Source organism: Botryllus schlosseri, chromosome 13, assembly GCF_051294905.1.
Source record: "Botryllus schlosseri isolate E-star chromosome 13, Bs_hap1, whole genome shotgun sequence".
Taxonomy (NCBI): Eukaryota; Metazoa; Chordata; class Ascidiacea; order Stolidobranchia; family Styelidae; genus Botryllus; species Botryllus schlosseri.
The window spans coordinates 21,858,748-21,881,615 of NC_137248.1; the positions used below are offsets into that span (position 1 = coordinate 21,858,748).

Sequence of the window (22,868 nt, forward strand, 5' to 3'; positions counted from 1 at the left end):
TTTAGAGGTTCACGTTCACAAACGAATCTCGGTAGGTTCTGCACTGTGCTCTAAACCTTCTTTTAATATCAGTTTTCGGCTTCCTTTTTTGATATGTCCGTTCATCCTTTATGGGTGATAGATATGATGCCTGATGAGTCATGTAGCCTAGTAATCGTGAGCACTGATTGACTTGTTTTACGAATTCGGGATTTTGAAACGTATCACGTAACAAAAAGCGTGATTTCTTGTGACATGAATTGCTACTCATACTTTGCTACATTGACTATATTTTTAATCTGGATTACACATTCGAGGTACGTAGGCAGCGTAACCGTGGGGTATTAATTAACAGGCTTAAAAGTAAGCGAATTTCCTGTCCAGTTGATACAGCCCATGGTTTTAGTCCACCCATCAACATTCAAAAAACAGGTTTTATGTTTCGAATTCCAAGCATCCGCTCGCGGGCCGCATAGAATAGCTCCGCGGGCCGCACTTGCCCAGGCCTGATATAGGCCATCACATCACTGAAATGTAGGATTGGAATTAGCAATATGACGTCAAGTGACGTCATGACGTTCCCGTTCGCGTTCACACTAGTGCGGAGCATGGACCGGAGCCGGATTGGATATCCGGCCGGATTTTTACAATTTTGGCCAGACCGGATTGGAACGGATCAGAACTTTTTCTCTTACGGCCGGAGCCGGATCGGAGCCGGATCACTACTTTTTTGATCCGGCCAGAATTTTTATGGATAAGCATGACTTTTATATGGATAAGCATGACTTTTAAAACTATATAACTACCAACCAACCACACATAAGTAACCTCCAAGCCAGTGTGAACATAAACGAGGCATATTTATCAATTCACGGAACCTCCGTACCGAGTAGGGCCGGATTTCTGGCCGTACTTTTTCATTTTTGGCCGGACCGGATTGGAGCCGGATCAGTACTTTTTTGGATACGGCCGGAGCCGGATCGGAGCCGGACCAGAGAATTGAACAACCGGATCGGAGCCGGACCAGAGAATTTGTCGATCCGCCCCGCACTAGTTCACACAGAACCTTTCAAAAAGGTTCGTGTTCACACGAACCTGAACCTTTCAGAGTTTCACAGCATTTCTAATGAGTTCTGATCAAAATACTGACAAACATATGACGTAATACGACAGAAACATGCTACGAGCCGTTAGATAGTATAGCATGTTTGAGATTCGAATTGGCGGTTTCTATGGATCTAGTTTGGAAACCAAAGGCAATATTCTAAAGTAGACCATGAACTCTATGTTGCCCAAGAAAGCGTTTTACATTTCTAAATCCACAGTTTCAGGGATTGGCAACCTGCGGCCGTAGAAGTAAATATGTGCGGCCGTGGACTGGACACGTAATTCAATTAGCAGGCTACGTGTTGGCGGCCGTCGACATGAAAATTGAATATACGAATTTTAGAGAAATAGGCGTATTGGCGCTGGCGATTAACATGCATTAAGCAAGATTACTTTGAGCTAAGAGGTGGGCCACAGAACATTTTCAAACCAGAAAATGGGCCACAGCCAAATAAAGGTTGACAACCCCTGGACTAGAATTATACCAGTTGCCCGAGTCTGCTACAAGCAATCGCTGTAGAGCCCTACGGCATATAAAAATAAATTTCTCACCACCATCGTCCTTCTCCATGTCCAAAATGTCTGTCGTACGTTTGCTCTTGTCCGGTATTCGCGAAAGGATTATATTGGGTCGTCAATTGAATCGTTGTGGTTGTTGGCTTGGTTGTGGTGGCAGGAACGGTCACCATTGTCGGTTTCCGAAAGTAGATCGACCTGGGCTTGCTATACTGAAGTATCCGGGAATGAATGCCTGGGGGATTTTCTATCGGTGTCCTGACGACAGACTTGTACAAACGACTGGATTTCAAAATGCGCAACTAAAACTAGAACTACTCACTTTGCAAAAATGAACCAAAGGACTTCAAAATTTGCAACTTTCTAACTAAAACACAACTAAGTAATTGTTACTCTGCTGACATCAGATCGGCTTTTCATATGAGCTGACCATGAACATGAAATGTGAGTGGGTCCGACCCCCTAAAAACCCGCCGCTGGCTATGCCACTGTTCGTAGTGGTAGCTGGTAATGGTCATAAGGACATTACACAACAGAACACCGATATTACGAACTGAATTGACAACTAAATTCTTTTTGAATGACAAAGAGTTTTAGAATTAAAACTACACCTCATCCAAAGTGCACAACTAGAAATAAGGCCAGAAGTACTGAAAAAACATTACCTAGTTGAACTAATTGACTAACTAGATTGGTAGTTTGTACAAGTCAGTCTGACGGCGCTGAACTTACCATCGTGAAATTTACAATCGTCATATTATGTTCGTAATCGACGTCCCTTTTCGGCATGAATACTTTATCAAGGAACACAATGTCAGGCTTTGGTCCAGAGTAACCATTGTAATCGATGCCCGGCGTTATGTTAAATCGTACTAAAAATCTGAAAAATGCAAACCATACTTCATGATATTGGCTGACAACTATCTAACAATGGTACTCAGCGTGATTGTTTGATAGAGATGTAAAGGATCAGGATTTAGGATGCAAACAGGACAGCAATCCGGCAAGTTTGTCTCAAACACGATCAGATCCGGATTCACATTTTTGCCCATCTACTGGATCCGATGTTTGGTATGAACTCGAAATCAGCTGACTTCAGCATTGCACCACTTTTTCGAAAAATCCCTAATATCAAACTTCAATGCATTACCTAGGAGCCATAAGAAAAATATCGACGATATGGTGAAATAGACGATAATGATCTTTACATCTCTATGCTTGATCGCTACGTAACAGTTCAACAGCGAACAGCGAAGAAATGCGTGTGTGCGTGAACACCAGTGAGTCGAATCGTACAACCGCCGGCCGGAAGTTCGAAGGCAGTCAAAACGGAGAACATTGGGAATGTGCAGTCAATACGTATATTACCACATTAGAAACTGTCCACCTCAACATATTGAATGGTCGAAGGTGTTTATCTACATTCGCGAACCACTAACCTTTGATCCAAAACCATGCCCGGCCATTGACGTCCATTCCACTTCGTTTGCTTGCAGTAAACTACTTCACCATCTGGCGACAACTCGAGAAATGTAGCTTGCCAGAGCTAAAGGATGGAAAAAAGAGATAGCTTTATCTATGGGTGCTGTAACGGTCTACATCGGTAATGCTCATGTTGTACAGTTTTATCACCTACATCACACCAAGAAATGGCACGCGTGAAGAAACATTTTCAAGTTCAATGCAGACCTGACCCGAAAATTTTTGTTTACCGCATGGGATTTGTGTAATGAGTTTGAGTAATGAGATCGTGTAAATACTTTCCAAAAACCATGTTGTATGGCCGTATGGACAATTACCGCCCGATATCGCCGACGTGTATCCATATGGAATGGTTTGAACCCTCATAATAGTCGGTTCAACAGCAATAGTACAGATATTTCGTCGAAGTAGCTATATTTACCATATATATATATTTTCAATCCTCAATGTCAATCCACTAACGTAAACAATTGAATAGTCGTGACGCCATGGCCTAAAAAAACAATAACAAACATGATTTTAATCAAACAAGGGCCTTGTTTTAAGCGTGTTTGTCTTAAATAGATTCATGATTTAAATGCAAACCTACTCGCAATTATGAGAGAACGTATCGTCCAACATCCGACTTCGCATCTGTACTTGCACAAAGATGGTCAGCGATGAAACCTTTGCACAAAATGATGGACGCATCTACGCCGGAATCTTAGATATTTATATGTCTAAGCGCCGAATAATCCTGTTCTTGTCAAATGGGCCCAGCGGAATACAGACAGAGGCGACCCGCAATATTTGCAAGTGACATTAGTTGGCCGAACTCATTCATTAACTTTGAAAAATTTTAGCGCATTGCACTAGTTAATAAGTGCACTATGCACTCTGAATCAGTTTTCATGACATAATTGTTATCGATTTCGATGCGTAGTAACAAAAGTCTTGTTTTCATCGTTACATAATGCGGCTCGCTCGTATCGGACGACTAGAGAAAGGACATCAACATTCAATGACTCGCAAATCTCATGTGGCTCTTAGGCCGAAAAGGTTGGCCCCCTGTATTAGGCAAATAAAAAAAATCAATAGCCGCTTCAAAACTGAACTTTTCGGGCTTTCGCCGAAGCGAAATCAGCGACTATATCCTCAAAATGAAGTTTTTGAACGTAGTCTCTTTCTATAGAAGGAATGGATAGATAGAGCTGATAGCCGATCATTCATGGTAGAACGTAAAAAAGACTTTTATCAGTTTGAGCTTTGAGAAGCTCCTTTAACAGCTCGCAATTGAAACAACAAATGATCAGACAAAATTTCAGACACGAGCATAAATATGATGTCGAATCAAGTTGGTGTGATTTTAACTAAACACTGTAAACCAGACCTGGGCAAAGTGCGTCCCGCGGGCAAAATTCGGCCCGCAGAGCTATTCTGTGCGGCCCGCGAAGATTTGCTTGGGATTCACAATATAAAGCCTACTTTTCAATGTTGCTATACGTGGAGAAAAACTACTGTATTAACTTGACCAAAAGTTCGTTTACTTCCAAGCCTGTTCATTAATATGCCAGAATTACGCAGCCTATACGTACCTCGTATGTGTAGTCCAGATTCAAAATAAAGTCAGTGTGACAAATTAAGCTGTAAAAATCAAACTCACAAGAATTCCCCAAACCTTTGTTGGCATTGTCACATTACGCATTACGCCAATGGTTCTATAACTGGGGTGCGCGCCCACCTTGAGGGCGAAAAGTTGCGTTCGAGGAATTTTGTTTCGCGCTTCGCGCGATTTACTCTCAATTCATAGTCATATCTCTGCGTATAGTAGGAATTTCGTATTTGAGAATTCATGACTTTCCACACATGCAGTCCGATTATCCCTTGGGATTGCCAGCATTCTGATCGCATTTTTCGATGTGACGATAAGGGGGCGCGGAATTTTTCACTATCATAAAGGGGGCGTGTCTAGAAAAGTTTGAGAGAAGCACTCCATCACACGGTCTGTGGTTCAAATTGTTACGTGATACGTTTCCAAATCCCTCATTCGTAAAACAATTTAATCGGTGCCCGTGACTACTATGAGTCATCGTCACCCAAAAGGGTGAGCGAACATGTTAATAAAAGAAAACCGAAACCAAAAATTCGAAGATGGTTTGCAGCAATAAATATCTGTTTACTGAAGTCAAGGGTAAACCGGCCTTTTTAGTAGTTAGTGTTGATCAGGTCGCCGTGTTTAAGGAATATAATTTAAGGCGGTATTCTGACAAAAACACGAAGACATGCACTCGGTCAAGGGATGGCGAATTTCAGAAGAACTGCAAGATTCGCTCCACAACGAAGTCATTTCGTCAAGCTACACACTGCTCGGAAGGCAGCGACTAAGACAATAAGCTATGTAATATCACAGAACATATTAATGTATTGATACAAAACGCGGATATGGATTTAAAGAGAGTTCAAAAGGTATTATGTTATCATTGTTCCAAAATATGACGGCAAATAAATATTATATTTTGGTAATTAACCGTCGCTTTCTCATTCCCTGATATCAACACGTCCACTGAACAAAATTTATTAACAGCATTTATTAAGTCACTGCTTTCACTTTATAAATAAAATTACCACAGCTAAATTTTAGGACTTGGACCGCCCACGTATATTCTGCTTCTCATTTGGCCCGCGGAGAAAAATAATTGCCGACCCTGCTGTAAACTATCAAACGCTGTGGCAATATGATAAAACGTGGTTTCACTGCTCCGCACCAGCCTCTTGAGTCTGTCAATTTCCGCAGCTAACTCCAATTTAACAATACTGATCTTAATCCAAAGCGACTGTTGCCTTGATTCCGGAAATACAATTTAAAGCTGATCAGGACAACGGAACCACCCCGAAATAGTCAAAGTAATTGTTCTGAATAATCGCTCGATACAATTTCCATTATCACGGTCGATTGGTCATTGTACTGCGGCGCTCCGGTTGTTCGGAACAATCGGTCTTGACGGATATTTCGGAGTGGTTAGATTTCCATGCTCACATTTTAATTTGTGTTTTCGGAATCAGTCCGACACTAGCTTTCGATTGACACCGCAGTTGATTAAATTTTAGATCTCTGGTCGCCAGCTATAGAACTACCAATTACGCTGCTTTCAGCCGGCTGTGTACACTGTGCACTTTGCCGCCTCATTTTGCCTCCCCCTCGGAGCCTGCCTCCCCTTGCGCAGAGCCACAACCACCAAGTGGCTGCTATGCCACAGTATGTAAGATAGGAGTACGTTTAGTTTACTTGAAATAATTTGAGATAGACCGATGATATCAGCAACCCGCTGTCGGAGGCATCGCGCTCGGTGTTTGTTTTGTGAACTAGGAACTCAGAACATCTACTAACGACTACTAACGACTCACAGGCAGAGCGCTCGAGAACTCAGGCCTACTAATCTCGCATGACATCACTTTGAAATGCACTGTCGTAAACAAGTTTAAGTTTGTGCAGGCGCAAGAGTACTATGCTAGTCTACGTTCAAACAGTGTAAACGATACCATAACATTCCATAGATAAGAAAAATCACCGTAGAGGAAATATGATTTCGTGAAAATAATTCATTGAATGATACATTTATTTTGATTCAAAGATGAGAAAAGCCGAATGAAAAAAATGGACGGGCGGGACGCCATTCCCTGGATTATAGTACAGCCGCGGCACTTTTTCGCAATTGGCACAATCATGTAACAAATTTTGGTACGTTGTCACCAGATTTTTACGTTTGACACGGTATTAGTACTATTTTGGCAATTGCGGCTATCTTCAACCACAACAATGAAACTTGTTCATAGCACCCCAATCTTAGTTTTACAGTCAAGGAAGTAATTGAGGTTGTTAAAAATAAAGTCGCAGTCGTCGCAATGGTTTCTTGCACAGAGTTGGTCAAAGTAGTCATGGTAGGTTCTCGAATAGAAGTAGTGGTAGTAATAACTAGGGCAAGTTTTTGCCACTTTGGCAACTTTTTTACAGCTTCCGTCAGCTTCCTAGATACTCAGAATCTATGTACCATGATGATGATTTTATAGTCCAACTTTTGGCAACTTTTATCTATTTTTCATGCCAATTCTTACTGAACTTTTATCAACTATTACGTTAAAAGGTAAAGGAGTCATTTAAAGCATGCTATAAACTATTTCTAGCATTTCTATTCTCTTTGATTTGCATAACAAAGAGTTTTTTGATGGGTCAGTTGCATCTCACCGTTATCTATGACACAATGGCTTGCAACCATGAAGTTCACATATCCCTGCCAAGCACGACATTACACAAATAAAATGTAAATAGTTCGCTTTATTAATTCTGTCGTTTAAATTTGAAACAGTTTCTAATTTCACGAGCACGGAGGGGAGACTGCCGAAAGTTACATTTTCACTGAATCACCTTTTTCCGGCTATTTCTTTTGTTAAAGTCACCGAGAGTGAGTTTTTCTGTAATGCGTTGGGTCACGTTTACAAACCTAGGGTGTGTGGAGGGTGTTATTTGACTTGTTTTAGGGGGAGGGGGCTATAGCTATGCTGTTTGGATTTTTTGGAGAAATTATTCTCGCATTGCGTAATTTTCTTGCTATGTGCCTGAAAAAATGTTATTTTTGGCGGCTTCGCAAGACGGTGCGTTAGATGACAACAAAGTAACAATTTGACAGCTCTGCCGGAACTAGGTTATACAACTGAACCTTTCAAGTATCTTACCCTAATAATTCAACAAAAATTGTAAATGCAACTTTTTACTGCAACTTTAGTTAAAATTAAATACAACTTTCTTGTGATTTTAGTGCAACAAAAATTTTCCCTAGTAATAACTGCTCCTCTATTACAAGTAGAGCCAGATGATTTCAAAGAAATCCAAGCTACTTCACGTGGAAGTAGAAAATGAATATAGAAAAGTACTCATGAAGGTTCTATAAATATATTTGATCGAGACGTCGCGTACTTCTGAAGCCATTCGAAATTTTATTGAAATTGCTGATGAATGTTCACTGCGAACGCAAACTGACTAATCCCACTGAAAATTGGTGCATTGTTAGAAAATATATTCGGCTAATATGATGCATGGAAATTTTACCATCTACTTGACAAATTCAAAGTCTAAAAAAGTATGCAGTTTTACCAAAAACCTTTCAAATGCAAGGAGTCCAGAAATACATGAGTAACTAGTACAATTATAGTCAAAAATAGCCTGCGCACTGAACACTCCGAAAAATTAGTACTTCGCTGACCACCGCTGGTTTACATTCTGTAAATCGTTATATTGGATTGCACGATTTCAGGTTGCGGGTTACTTAATCTACTCATTTAAAGAAATAATTTGTCATACATAACTTGAAAATTGCTCGCAATAAAAGATTCACCGTGTTATATATATTTCTTCTCATTGTATAAGGCATTTTAGATTGACTCTCATCGGGTAGAATCGTCATAACAAATTTAAATACAAAGCGCATGATTTGCGTGATTACATGATATTATCACGAGTAATCTGTTCATTACAATAACGCGTTTACAATCCCAACTGTCGTGTGTAGAATTCATTGTCTCTGCACGGCAGGTACAGAAGCCAGAAGCACAGAAGCCTTTCTAATCTTGAAGGTAGGCCTATAATGTATTGTGCCGATGTAAATTAAACACAGTGTTTTAATCCTAAATATGTATGACGCAATATAATGACTGCATATGGGAGTACAAGGCACGTAGTTAAGAAGGAATATAAGAGACGTACAGGATTTATAACTATGTATTACGCCACGAATCTTCAATCGCCTCTCTAGCAAATTAGTCAAAAAGAACTCTGCTAGCAACTGAATATATACAGAGAAAGAAAGCGCCGATTATTGCCTCACCGAGAGAAAATACTGCATATGTGTCTAGCTTAGAAGATGTGGAGTAGTAGACCAATGGATGTTTGCAAAACAAACGTGGCGGGCCACGGCTGCACAAAGATTTTAATAATATTTATATTCTTATGACACTCTCTTAATTTCGATGCAAAATTTCTGAAATCGCCAGATTGCGAATATTTCACATTACCAAGTGAAACCACCAAGCATCTCACCGTTATATTATATATCCGTTCGGGGAAAAGCAAGGCAATCTTCCATCTCGGTATCTCGATATGAACCGGTATCCGGAAGTGTGCAATATACCCGCCTTCGTGTTCGGCCAACCACCCGTATTCAATCTAAACAGAAACCGGACGCTACTATATGGAAATTAAAATTTTCATCTGGGCAACGGTTATAGATAACTCAACTACGGATCAGGGCTTGGCGAAATTGTGTACCTGAGCAATTCGATTCTCAATCGACTATTACACTTCGACTCGAGTAGGCTACTGGAGTGTCACTCAATATAACGTCACGGTATGAATGATGTGGAAAGTCCAAATAAGTAGGTTGTATGCTAGGCTTACCATACGTCCTCTTTTAAGAGGATTTGTCCTCTTTTTTGACTTTTTTGAAAGTGTCCTCGGAGGACGCCCTTTTGTCCTCTTTTTTGAGATTTCGAGCAGATTTCGAGCAAATTGCGAGTGATATGCCGCATATCAGCACAGAAGTGAAGCTCCAGCGGGTATTTCGGAGTGAAAAACGATGATTTTAGCTCTGAGCGAAAAGATGACCTTTTTTTTTTTTTTTTTTAGTCAACCGATCACAAAGTGGGTAAAATTAACCGGATTTTGAGAATTTTACTCCGGTTTTACAAGTTGCAAATGTCTGAAAAGTGTCTTCTTTTTTGATTTCCAAAATATGGTAAGCCTATTTTATGCGGCTACAAGGGAGATACCGCCAGTTTTACATGACATTAAATATAATTTGATATACTGATTCCATCGCACTCTGCGATCTTTCCACTAAGGTGCGTACATTGCACTATACGTTTCGTATGCTGTTAAGGGACCAATCGAGGTATTAAGTCCCCTGTATTGAAAAAAACTATTATTTTCGTTGCTACATTAACTATTAGTGGTAACGAGCGTATGAGATAACCCTTTTATTAGGGTGGGTCTGGGGGGGTCACTGATGACCCAAGTTCAAGTTCATCTCTCAATTTCTCCAAAGATATATGTCGTGGCGGGCTGCTTTTGTTTTCTATATAGGCCTACCTAATTTCGAGGTATAAGGCATGACAATTTTCTACTACCGACAATCATACATGAGGAGTTCGGTCAAAAATACGCATGCCGAAAAAAGTAGGTATTTACAGATATTTTCCGAGTGGGAAATAGAGTCTGTCAGAACATCAGAAGTCGACCTGTACAGTATTCTGCGTAATTTTTCACCGTTTCGATCATCAAACCTTGTTCTGGGGAGTTTTCTGAGGGGGTTTGGTAATTATGGTCACGCTACGGTGATTTTCAAGAACATAGTCAAGTTCAAGACCAAGTTCGTGACGGAATATGGGTCATAAACTGGTTTACTACGCCTGCAAATGGTAGGATATGACAAGAGAAAGTATACCACGTTGTTTCGTGTCATTAACTGGGCGGTAGAGCTTCGATTCGATATTGAACTTGAACTTGACCATTATGACTACTAACTGACCACGCCCATATGTAAATTTTTCATATATTTTTGATTTCTCGTATCTGGCGAGCCACGCGGTTTACGGCTACGGTTGACGGCTTGTTCGAAACCAGGCAACGGTTGCTACGCACTGAGGCGTGATTTTTGACTCCTCGACGCTATCCTGGGGGACAGTCTTTGAAAATGAGAAAGAGGAAGAGATTTTTCAGAATAAAGTTTGTTTATTTAGTCTCATAAAAACTCTAGACATGTCATGGGGTGTCGATCGAGGCCGGAGACGGTAGAAGACTATACTCCGCACACTTCTAAACAGAAACAGCTTTGATTCAAGTTTTAGTGAGGCCACGGTAAGAATTTGAAAAGTGACGGTCAGTTCTGCAAAAATTGACCCCCCATTAAAAGGGTTAAGCAGCGTGTACTCGAAGGTGGTGTGGACACTCGAAAAATCACGTGACCGTCACGCCCTGATACCTTTTCTGACTTTGTTATTGTCGATCCGTCTGCAGCACTAATTAAAGGCAGAGTCGCTATTGGTCTTTGTTGATTTTAACTGTCTTCCATATCGAGTTGGGCGACAGGATTTAGTATGGTATATTTTGATGCTGTCATCTAGCACTGTACCAAGTTTCGAGGTTGTGACTCAAAGATTAGCGTAGTAATTTCGCTGTCAAAGTCGAGTATTTGGTAGATGAGCGCGGCACCGATATATTGCCGACGTTGATAACGGAATAACCATGCTAATCATTTAGTGACAATCCTGAAACTTACTGCGAAGTCAGATAACACAACCAAGATATACCATACCGAATTTCGTCATCCATCACGGTATGGAACACTTTCGAAATTCACATATACCAATATCAAATTTTGCGAAAATTCATTTATGCGGTAGGCTCCAAACCAAATCAGCGCACGCCGACGCTGGATAGTCGACTTTGATAACGTAGTTACTACCGTAATTATTGAGTCACAGCCTTGAAACTTGGTACGGTGTTAGATTCCGTCATCAAGGTATATAGCAGGGGTGGGCAAACTTTTGAGCCCGCGGGCCGCATTAAAGATCTGAATCCATTCGCGGGCGGCACTATATATACAATTGGGATTATACACAAAAACGCAATATTGGTATTTGATTATATAGTGATGACATGGAGATAATATATATGCTTATTTAAAACAAACCAAACTTTACTTTGATGATATCGTACAAGCGTGAGAAACAGTGGCGAGATTTCATGGGCTGCAGGTCGACCTCAATAACCAATTTGTCAAAACTATAGAGATGAAAGTCGGTTGTCCCGATTCTTATAAAATGATTGAAATTAAAATTTGTGAGCAGCGATCTGTTCATAGATTTATCGATTCCACGTTTGGTACAGTTCCAGGACACTCAATGCTGACAGCAACATAACCATGTTAGCTTCAAACACGCTTCTACTATATGTAAATAAAATATATAAATACCCTAATTATACGCATACAGAGAACGAATCTACGTGAGACACGCGCGAATCGTTTTTATAAGCACACCACTGAAATAATTAAAACTGGAGTCGCCAATCTGAAATCACACTCGTGATCCGAATTATGTCAATCTCGTTTAGGATTTCTGTGATGTTTAGCAGTTGAAACCTTTCAAACTGGGTGGACCTTGAGATCGGGCTGTCGCGCCAGAAATTGAACACAAAAGAAATAAGAAGTATTTACCCTAGAATTGCTTGTAAATCGCGCGCAGCGCGAAAAAAATCAGTTGAGCTCAGCTTCGCGCCCCCTTCAGATGCTTTCACGACCCCCAAGGAGGGCGCACCCTTCCGTTTGACAACAACTGTCTTAGAATTATTATGGTGAAATATACTAAAATAGTTTAATCAAGCCCCTGCATTAATTCGATTCATAGTACGCATTTCATCAATATTTTTAATAAGTTTCTTTGGACTATCGCGGGCCGCGCAGTACGGTGTTGAGGGCCGCATGCGGCCCGCGGGCTGTAGTTTGCCCACCCCTGGTATATAGTATGCAACCGATTTTTCGATTTTGTAGTGGCGCCCTTTGCAATCTGAGACCCAGAGTACAAACAGTACGAAAACGTCCCCTACATCAACTCTACAGATTTATCTGATCACATCACACAGACTGTGATTGGATATATGTTTGATAGTAACATGTGAAACTCTACTGATAATATTGAGGAAATTGAATCGCGAATTTGATAAGCTGTTAGTGCTTAGCGCGACTACAAGACCAATCCCAACAACTATTCAAAACATGACTACTTGCCGTTTCGGTACGTATAAATCAGCCCATATGAATAAATAGATTAGTCCTAAGCTCGTCGGAAATGAATATGGACAGTTTAACATGGGCGTTTGGCGTCCAATTAGAAGATGACGACTATGTACACTGTACATTATACATTGTACAGTACAGGAATGCGGCCGTGGGCTACATATAGGTATTCAAAATGAGACCGTGAATAACAAAAAGGTTAGCCAACCCTGGCCTAGACTCAATCACAGACTCCCAAGCCGAAGTTCGTGGAATAACCCACTACATTACCTCAAAAAATGTTATTCTATTCGACGATTACGAAAGGTGTGGTATCAACACAATAGCTCAAGATGAATTAATTGCGTGCAATGTTCACTCTAAGCTGCGCACGTGCGCGAGTGCGCAGTGCTCACACGGTCTCTGCCCACAGAAAATCCAAGTTGCGCACAAAAAACCCGAAGTGTTGACCTTTTGTTTAGCCGCTACGCACTCTTGTCCATGGGCCTGCGCGGTGAGTTGGTGAGTGTGCGTATACTCGTCAAAAGTTAGAGGGAACATTGATTCCGTACCTTCCAAATCTTCGAAAATCCCCAGCAGCACCCCAATTTTTTTTTTTGGGGGGGGGGGCTTGAATGGGGCCCAGAATTATTTCGTAAATAAACATAAATTCATAGAGTATTTTTTGTTAGAATCATTATACTTGAAATTTTTCTTCGCGCTTGGCGCAATTTAATGTCGCGCTACGTACATTACTTGATGCCCTAAACTTTCGAAAACACCATCTCCCTTAGCTCTGCTGGTAAAACTGATCACGTGGGCAATTGTATGATATGTAATTACTAATATTATTGACAAAATTCAGGCATAAATTAGTACATGACAATGAAGTCGGACTTTCGAGTAGCCGTGGGAAGGTAGGTCTATAGGGGACCAATCCCCTTGGAGTTCGGTTGATCGCCCTTTGGGATGCCCAAGACCGGTGCAAGTAACAATATTTTATTGACCAAATCCAACTATTAACTATGAAATACTTCGTGGCACACATATCTTTCATAAAATCATGTTTGCGGGTGAAATATCGGCCGTGAAGTTCTGTTAATCACCCAGTAACGGCCCAAAACCATATCTCATTTACTATATTTTTTCATATCCTTAAAAGGGGGCGTCTTTTACCTCATCAAATGTCCCTCCCCCAATTCTTTGTGGCTACGTACTTACTACAGAGTCAAAGATATAGCATGACAGTCGCTACAGCGGTGCAGGTAGAAGATCCGCATCAAGGCTTTGTTTTGAATACAAATGGGAGGACGGCTTTGCCTTTGGAACATTAGCTTCTAACGCAGGGGTTCTCAACCTGGGGGGCGCGGGAGGCTCTCAGGGGAGGGCGCGAGAAATTTTTGTCAATTTTGTCTATGTCTGTATAAATTGTGACTAAACATGTATTTCAAAACCATTCTGAAGAGACGATTATTGAAGATTGAAATTCGTATTCTAGAAAGCTCGCCAAACTCAAACTCCAGCAGTCGCGCTCAACGGAGTATAGGCTGACTTCAACTTCATTTGAGCAAATTTCTGATATTCTTTGGAGATTTAGAGAAATTCCTACGTGCAAGTCATCAATTACTTAATAGCTTTGGCAGTAGCCTAAATCTCTGTGCGCTAGGTGGCTGTTGTTGATAGCTGGCGAACTGCACTGCCTAAGACAGACTTAGATGCAATATAGGTTGCCCGGTTTCGCCCGCAATTTGGCTATAAATCAACACAATTTAATTAATTTCCAAAACTGATCAAATTTAGCATGGCAGGACAGAACGACGCCGTGCTCTCTGTAGTCACTACTAGAATCAGGATTAGTCTCAGTGCAGCCTCTGGAAATTAATTGATGTCCTTTTCAATGTTTTTTTGTTATTTTCAAACAAGTTTGGGGAAGTTTGACAGCAATGTAAAAGACTAAACAACTGGAATGCGGATTCAAAATTGGCGTAAGATATACCACATGTATACTATTAGATCAGGGGTGGGAAGCCCGTACGGCCGCCTGCGGCCGTAGAAGGGAATTCGTGCGGCCGTCGACGCCTAATTCAATTAGTTTGTGTTGGCGAGCGTAGACATGCAAATTGCAATTACGAATTCACTCCCGAATTTTCGAGGGATTTTATTTAATCTTGAAATTTCCTTCGCGCTCCGCGCAATTCAACAAGACTTCATTTTTCGATTTTAATGCAGTAGCGCCCTTCTTACTTGGAGCAGGAATGGGAATCCTAAAGAAATAACAATTCATTCGCGGCTCTGGAAAATTTTCGCGCTCCGCGCGACAATATGCACTCCCAGCAACTATTCATAACATTGCCACTCGCGATTTCGGTGCGTACAATAGGTCGTTGTGAAACGTAGAATAGTCTGGAGTTCACCGGGAATGGATATGGACAGTTCATCATAGGTATTTTGCGTCCAGATCGTTCATTGCGGCTATGCCCGGGAATGCGGCCTTAGGCTACATAAGTAATCGAAATGCGGCCATGATTAGCAAGAAGTTTGCCCACCTCTGTATTAGATGATGTGCCCTTTTTGACATGACGATAAATGTAAGGGTGGTCAGGGGGCGCGGTTTTTTTGACCATCGCCAAGGGGGGCGCGTGTCAAAAAGTTTGAGAACCGCTGTTCTAACGTGTTGAAAGTGGCAAATCTATTTACAGACATGAGCTTTTCTACGCTTTTATTCATTAATTTTACTCCCTAACTGTGTGCCGCTACAGATTCTCAGGTGCGTCGCGAATCTTTTGGAAAGTTTGAAAAGAACTATGTCAATATTTCAAATGAGGAATGCAGACAAGCCTATGGAGATTTTAAGCGCCCTGGCTGCGCCAATAGCTGAGTGATTATTCAGCACATTTACGATGAAACCATTATGGCATTGCTTATAGAATAGGTCAATGACATGACCGGCTGCATTTGGTCAGTTCTGCACAAAACCCGTTTGGTTAGTGATATTATTCCCGCTAACCCTAACGAGCAGTTCACCGTGTATCGATTCCCGGTAGGAAAAACGATAAAATACACTATTATAAGTAGCTGGCTCGTGTTACAGAACTTGAATATAGCTTTCAACACAACATCCATTGTAGTAGAAAATTTAATAAACTCGAAGACTTTTCACACTTTAAAGTTTGTTATTGTTGCCATTGTTACAATGCGAATCTCATGGTCTGTGATTTTGATTGTTGCTTCGTATTATACCATTTTGGTTTTGCTTTTAAATCTGTTCAAATCCAATTAGTGTGCCGGTAACTCTTGAAAAGAGGCACCCGAAAAGTCTTCGAGGTAAATAAATTTTCTACTACAATGGATGTTGTATTGAAAACTATTATAAGTGTTTACTTTATTCATATCTTAGTCTACAGAAAGTGCAGCACAGAAAAACCGAACCCTAAATGACAAAACGAATACGTTCAGTAACGGGATAATCGTTCAGCACCCGAACATAACCAACAACCATTCCGCGTTATCTGCAGTAAAGCCTTATTCAATGAGTCGCTTGTTCACAGTAAGCGCAGCGGACAATTGGATAAAAATCTTATTCGATGATCGACTATGTCAGTGGTTCTAAAACTGGAGGGGATGAAAGCATCTGAAGGAGAGCGCGAAGCTTCGGTCAACCGAAAACTATTTTTGCGGTCTGCGCGATTTTCCTATTTTGCAAGTGTACATCAAGGCATAAGCTCGGGAATCACTGCTTGCAGTATGTTACACAGAATATAAACGTTAAAACATAAGCAAATCAAGAAAACACCTGCTCATCTCGGTATTGCTTACACCAGAATGATCAACTAATTGGAGGACAAATCGACGAAATAATTACGAGCGAAAAGGCAGACACCTAACGGATATATGCTATCCGCTGCAATACAATAAACCCGCAATATCGATCCAGTGCCGGGGTGCTGCTAAGTAATTATTCATTCCTCTGATAAGGTGTCCGAAAAGGTTGGTACCCATAAATCAATGCAATGGGCAGTTTGACAATCTTGTGGAATTTAGAAATTTGTTGAGATTTTTCCAATGTCAATCTTGCATTCTTGTCTACAACTATATTTCGTGCCACCGTGATAATGGAACCCCACACTTAATCCCACCCATCTAATTCGTCAGAGCAAACCGTATTGTGTGGGATAAATATCCGAAACTAAAGCGTCCTAAACTGCAGTGTTATTCGTTGCCGCGATACTTAATCTACTGAAAAGACATTTTATAAAGAGTGTAAATGACCTAAGGCGAAATATACTTATAAAATATTGACAGCACACTTCACTCTACCTTAAACGTCGGCTCTATTTGCTTTCTGTCTTTCTCATTTGGCCCAACAGCTGAAGCTCCATACAACCATCCTTGAATATACAGGTAGATAATGAACAACCACACCGCAGTAGATACTGTATACCTGCGCATCATCAGTAGGTAGATTTCAGAGTCGAAATATGACAGTTCGCTGATGTAACCCGTTTTATTCGACTTGGACTTGTGCCGCAGGACATAATACGGATCGGATGTATTTACGTAACGCGTAATTAGAATTATATATCTTAGAAGTTGTAATACGAGACTTAACATGTTAGATTTCTGCGGGGTGCAGATTTTATTATAGATGACAGGTAGGATGAACCCCATGTGATTATCCCAACCCGCAAGGATGTGTGGTTATCCGTAATTTATATGGCTTTTAATTCTGGTAAACTGGTAAAGCTAAATATGTGTAGGATAGATAAACAGTCGAATTGTGACTGTGTTGGTGGTATGTCATGTGCAGTGGCGCACGCAGGAGAGGTTGGAGTTCGAAATCGAAACCCCGACCTTCTGAAATGTCAATTCTATCTCCAATTGGTATCACTAGGTTGCCCTTCGATCGAACAATACGATGAGACTTTTCGAGGTGAAACCACGCATTTCTGAATGGGAATGGTAGCCTATAGTAGTCGCACTGATTTGCAAAATATACTCATTAGAGTGGTTTGGTAACGTTTTGTGTGAAAATTACATTTTAATGTTTCGTTCTTTTAAAGTTATGTTGATGTACAGGTCATGTTGTGCGACAATAATCTATGTGTTGTGATATGGAACAAGTCTGGCCATCCCTGTCATACAGTGACGGCTCATGACAATATGGTGACTCACCATTGATGAGGGAAGAGGTGTACCCGATTTTATTTGTCTAAATGACGTCACAGTAGTGCATTCCGACCTGTAAATGTGACTTCATGCTGGTGTCACCATAGTGTTCTAAGGTGGAGTAGACACTAGCGATCGTTCCGCTTCGGCAGTTTGGGAAGGCTGTCGCCAAGACGCATTCCCTGCCGCTTGATCACATGGAAAAGTTGCGTTCTAATCATATGTTGGAAGTTAATTGGTTAGCGCGGTATGTATTCTGTGCGCCATTCTTGATGATGAGATATCAATTTAAAAACTAAGATGTCAAATTTTGCTGCCGGTAAGGTTTTTCAGGCAGATCAGCGGCATGTTATCGTGTTACATCGCAACTGGAGTAACATGTCATACCTTCCTTGTTAATGTCATCGTTATCATTCTATATGTACGCCAACATGTCTTTTGTATCATAGCAGGCAAGTAATATATCCGACGATTCTATAATTTTTCAAAATGCGAGCTGTAACTGGCACCAAGAATCCTATTCGTACAGTCAGACACCTCAGAGAATTGCAAAGTTCAAGGAATTTATTGAAGAGCTAGAAGATGTGGTGCAAGATGCGTATCGGTTACAACAGTGGTTCTTAACCTTGCCTCCAGCGCCCCCCAAGGGTCGAGTACCTATAAGTGTGATATGCCATTTAATCTAAGGCAAATTATTCGATTGTTGCGCAGCGATTGACCAAAGCCGTTAGATTCAGTCGAGCGTGACCTAACAATGGGAAAACGGGAGTTTCCGTTCCATAGTCACATTCGATAACTACACCATTTTCAAGTAATCGTAATCGCGATCGATTACATACGAAAATATTCCGAAGTAATCGTAATCTTATTCGACTATTTTCCATATCTAATCGATTTCTTTGTGATAGAGCGATTACTTCTTATTTGTACAAGGACTATGGCATAAACTCAGCATTGACGAACAAGGAAAATACTGTGATAAAGTGTGAGATCCGTTGATGCTGGAGGTGATCCAGAGCTGGTTTCCTACGCGTCGATACAGTTGATCGATGTCGAAGGAGAGGAGCGGCACTGAGCAGAAATTGACGGATGTGACCTGTTGTGTGACACTAGGTTTGGTAGACATGCACACAGGTTTGATATGACCTTTACGACCACATTTCTGACATACTGAATGTCGATATGGACAGTCTTTTCTCTGGTGATCGATGAAACAGCGGCTGCAGGATTTCAGTCTTTCTGGGAAGTTGCCTTGGTTGGATTTGAAGGTTTTTTCGCCTTCTGATAACTTCCCGTCATTTTGTTGACGATGGAAGTATCTTAACCGTTACTCTCGCCCTGGATAACCCTATCAGTTTCCAGAGTTCTCACATATGTTGCGGCTACTTTGAGAACGTCGTCGAGGGATGGATTGGTTTGTGTTAGACTATAGAGCGTGGTTCTCAACCGGGGGTCCGCGAAGTATTTTCAGGGGGTCCGCGAAGCCTCAAAATAATTGATAACCTAATTTGTATTTTTTTTTAAATCGGGAAATCACGTGGCACAGTTTCGCTTCATTACTAGTAAAACTCCAGAGCTCACATCAACAGGCCGTCTGAGATGAGATATCCTACTGTGCGGGCTCATTTTAATCCCAAAATTGCCAATAGCCTACTGATACAAACATTTAGCTTTTTAAAGATGTTTTGTGGACTTGGGCCGCGGGCAGGATTCAAGAGTTTTAGTCACTCGCGGGCCGGACCAGTCAAATAATTTCAATATGCTACGTCGACATCCATATCTTTGCTTTTCACTGGAATGCCCTATTGATATCACGGAATATGTGGGCCCACTCTATTCCAGCAACAACGTTATTCGCAAACAATGGAAAAGGCAAAAACAAGATAATTGGCCGATTGAATACATTTATTACCTACTATAAGAGTGGCTGTAACGAGGATATGGTTGAAATATTTCTATGCCCTTTTTAGTGGACAATGTCACTGGACAACGGATATATGCGTTGTTGGTCCGACCTATTCGTGGTGAAAAATATGCTGGATTATTTGCGTCAAATTATTTAATAGTGAAATCTCAACTTCTGTTAAAAATCTGTCGGATAATGAGATTAATTTTTTACAATTTACTCAGAATGGCCTCGCAGGCCAGATGAAGTGGTCTGACGGGCTGGATGCAGCCCGCGGGCCGTATGTTTGACACCCCTGTGCTAGATAGAAATGACCAGGCTTGACGTTGTATGTACATTGAAAAAATTGCTTTTCAATTGTGGTGCCATATTTCTTGCGATCATACCCAAATGTGTCGTCGGAAGCGTTACGCGTTATTATTACATTCGCCATAACCTAAAATGGCGGGAATAAATTTTCGGCACTCGTTCATATCAAACCGAAGGCGCGTATTTTCAAGACACCACCACGTATTTCAGGATATCCAGTTGCAGAATTTGCTTTGAAATATTGAAAGTCATCCCAATTTCCACATGATGAGTTTATGATCTTATTTCCAAGAAAAGTCATTTTGTTGCTCTTTATCACTAAGCGTACAGCTATCATTTGCGCAAGTCAAATGGCGATTGCATAATTGAGCTAAATTCGATCTAAAACTTCGTTGGGGTTCGCGGGGTCCGTGACGGTCCGGAAGGGGTCCGCGAAGACAAAAAGGTTGAGAACCACTGCTATAGAGTATGACTGGAGTGACGACTCGATTGTTCTCCCATTGTTAGCCGGCAGAATGGTCACGGTCAGATGGATGCACCCAAAACAGAGTCGCTCAGTGCTTGTTTGAATGGCATTCAAAGCGATTCTTCGTGTATTTCCTGAAGTTGCGTCGGAATTAGTTAGACAGTTCAACATTTAGGTAGCGGTGGCGAGTCGTTATGACTAGTGAATAATACCGTGTAGCCTCTGTTATATTTTTCGCCAGATTTAGATCATATTTCGTCACGGATAGAAATCGGTATCATGACTGATTCAGCTGCATCACTTTGGGATGACTGGGAGGGACTAACTGAAATGGAAATTGAAGAATGTTTCGAAGGACTCGATAACTGGAAAGGTGTGATTTGTGAAGAATGCGAAGCATCCTTTCGACTGTGAAAGCTCTGAAAAACATTACAAAAATCATAAAGTTCCCACCAGTACTTGAGATATATCTGAGGATGCTGTAATTGCTGTTTTGAAGAGGGCTTGTGTAAATAGCAAAAAATACTTTGAATGCGCCCCATCATTCGAGGAACTAGACGTGACCAAAGCTGTTCCATTGGTGAAACAACTCCATTCTGAATATTGCAAACTTGGTGTTGACGGATTTTATCAACATTTATTCTAATATCTGTCACCAAGCTAACAAGTTGCTGGGTTTGCCGCAATTGCCAGCTTCAGCATTACTTTTGAAGATGTTCGATTCTCTCGTGTGCGGTAAAGAACAGGATCCAATCACAGAGATTGGAGGAGTCAACAGCAAGGAATCTGGTAAGTAAATAGCCTTTGCTACTTTGCCTTTCCATGGAAAAACTTTGACATGTTTTTAGACATACTTGAATATATTGGTGGAGTGCTTTTGGGAGTCATTTCTAAGCAAGCTAACGAAGCAATTGCCACATGTCTAACATCTGCAGCGCCATCGGGAAACCTCATTAAAGTGATGCAGAAGAAAGTCGGTGGATTGAAGAGCCCGTTTGAACAGTTTCATGACATGGTTCTCCGCTTTTATGTTATCCACAGTAAAGAAATGGCAAAACCCCTGAAAAAGATCATTTTTTTCAGGGTACTCGACGCAATTCACTGTGATCCATTCTATAACAAATTAATTCATACTGTGTCACTTCCATCTGGCTCAGACCTAAATGAGGTTGAGGATGTCATGGACAAGGCAATGAGACACTTGAATAACATCTTGTCTCACAATTTTGCAAAGTTTGCATTGCATGAGAAGCAAAAAAAGTCCTCCAAATTTTCCAAAAGTTTGCGAGATGGCTTGAAAAAAAAATGAACAATATGCTCTTTTAGTATGGTAGTTTTTTCTCTCTGTGGCAAATGCTGCCTATCCACATTGAGGTTCCCTACCTAAAAAAGGAAACCAATGCGTTGGTCGAAACCTTGACGTGGTGCATTGGCTTACTACTAATGTCGACCGGCAGACGTCTTCCTGTGTTCTTGGCATGGCGAGTTCCCTTCAAGTGCGATTTTGCACACTTTCAAGGAGTAAGCTCTGGCTATTGTGACTCGAGCTCAAGCAGAACATTAACATTACACAAGGCTCTTATTCTAGTCATCAGGGCCGTAATAGCACTTCGTCAGCCCCCCCAAAAAAAAACGTTGGTCATGGGCCCCCCATAGGGTGATAAACCGCCCCCCATCCCATCACGTTGTTCGCTTTTGTCACGAAATAAGGGCCACAGTTTAGTGAGCCAGCGCGAAGCGCGAAAATATTCGATAATTCATCATAAAATCGGTCAATAATATTGGGAATTGCATATATATTGCTATCAATTTCTTGTTCTCTCTGTTCACGTTGTCAGATTTACCGGTAGAGCTGAATGAGGTGGCTTGGAAACTGTAGGGCCCGTAAATAATAATTGAACATATTCGGGCAGGCGGCCCCGTTGGTATGACTTCGTTTCATGATGTCATTTCGTGATCTCCTGTCTGTTATATCAAAAAATACAGAATCGCCCAAATGTACTAGACTAACGACGCACACGATTTCAAATTGGTATTTCTTTACGGGCATACAATTTTTCCCTGCGGAATGGTATTTGTCTTCTGAGGTTCAGATTGCCAAGACAGGAACATTCGGCGCCAGTCATTTAGGCAC

The 22,868-nt window shown here is 41.2% G+C and overlaps 1 protein-coding gene and 1 long non-coding RNA gene across 2 annotated transcripts in view; one reads left to right on the top strand and one right to left on the bottom strand.

Moving 5' to 3' along the window:
* The window catches only part of LOC145453297 (uncharacterized), a 44,172-nt gene extending 26,811 nt beyond the window's left edge, over window positions 1-17,361 (bottom strand). The window contains exons 1-5 of the mRNA XM_080331282.1: window positions 17,205-17,361; window positions 9,155-9,280; window positions 3,042-3,148; window positions 2,335-2,482; window positions 1,639-1,814 (exon numbers count right to left, since the gene is read on the bottom strand). Of these exons, the coding sequence (XP_080187408.1) occupies window positions 1,639-1,814; window positions 2,335-2,482; window positions 3,042-3,148; window positions 9,155-9,280; window positions 17,205-17,339 (692 nt within the window). The 5' untranslated portion in view covers window positions 17,340-17,361. The remainder of the gene's footprint in view (window positions 1-1,638; window positions 1,815-2,334; window positions 2,483-3,041; window positions 3,149-9,154; window positions 9,281-17,204) is intronic.
* Window positions 17,362-20,682: 3,321 nt separating this feature from the next.
* On the top strand, window positions 20,683-22,130 carry LOC145454344 (uncharacterized). The gene is made up of 2 exons (XR_013920102.1): window positions 20,683-21,523; window positions 21,583-22,130. It is a non-coding gene; the product is annotated as an uncharacterized LOC145454344 (long non-coding RNA).
* Window positions 22,131-22,868: the final 738 nt, after the last annotated feature.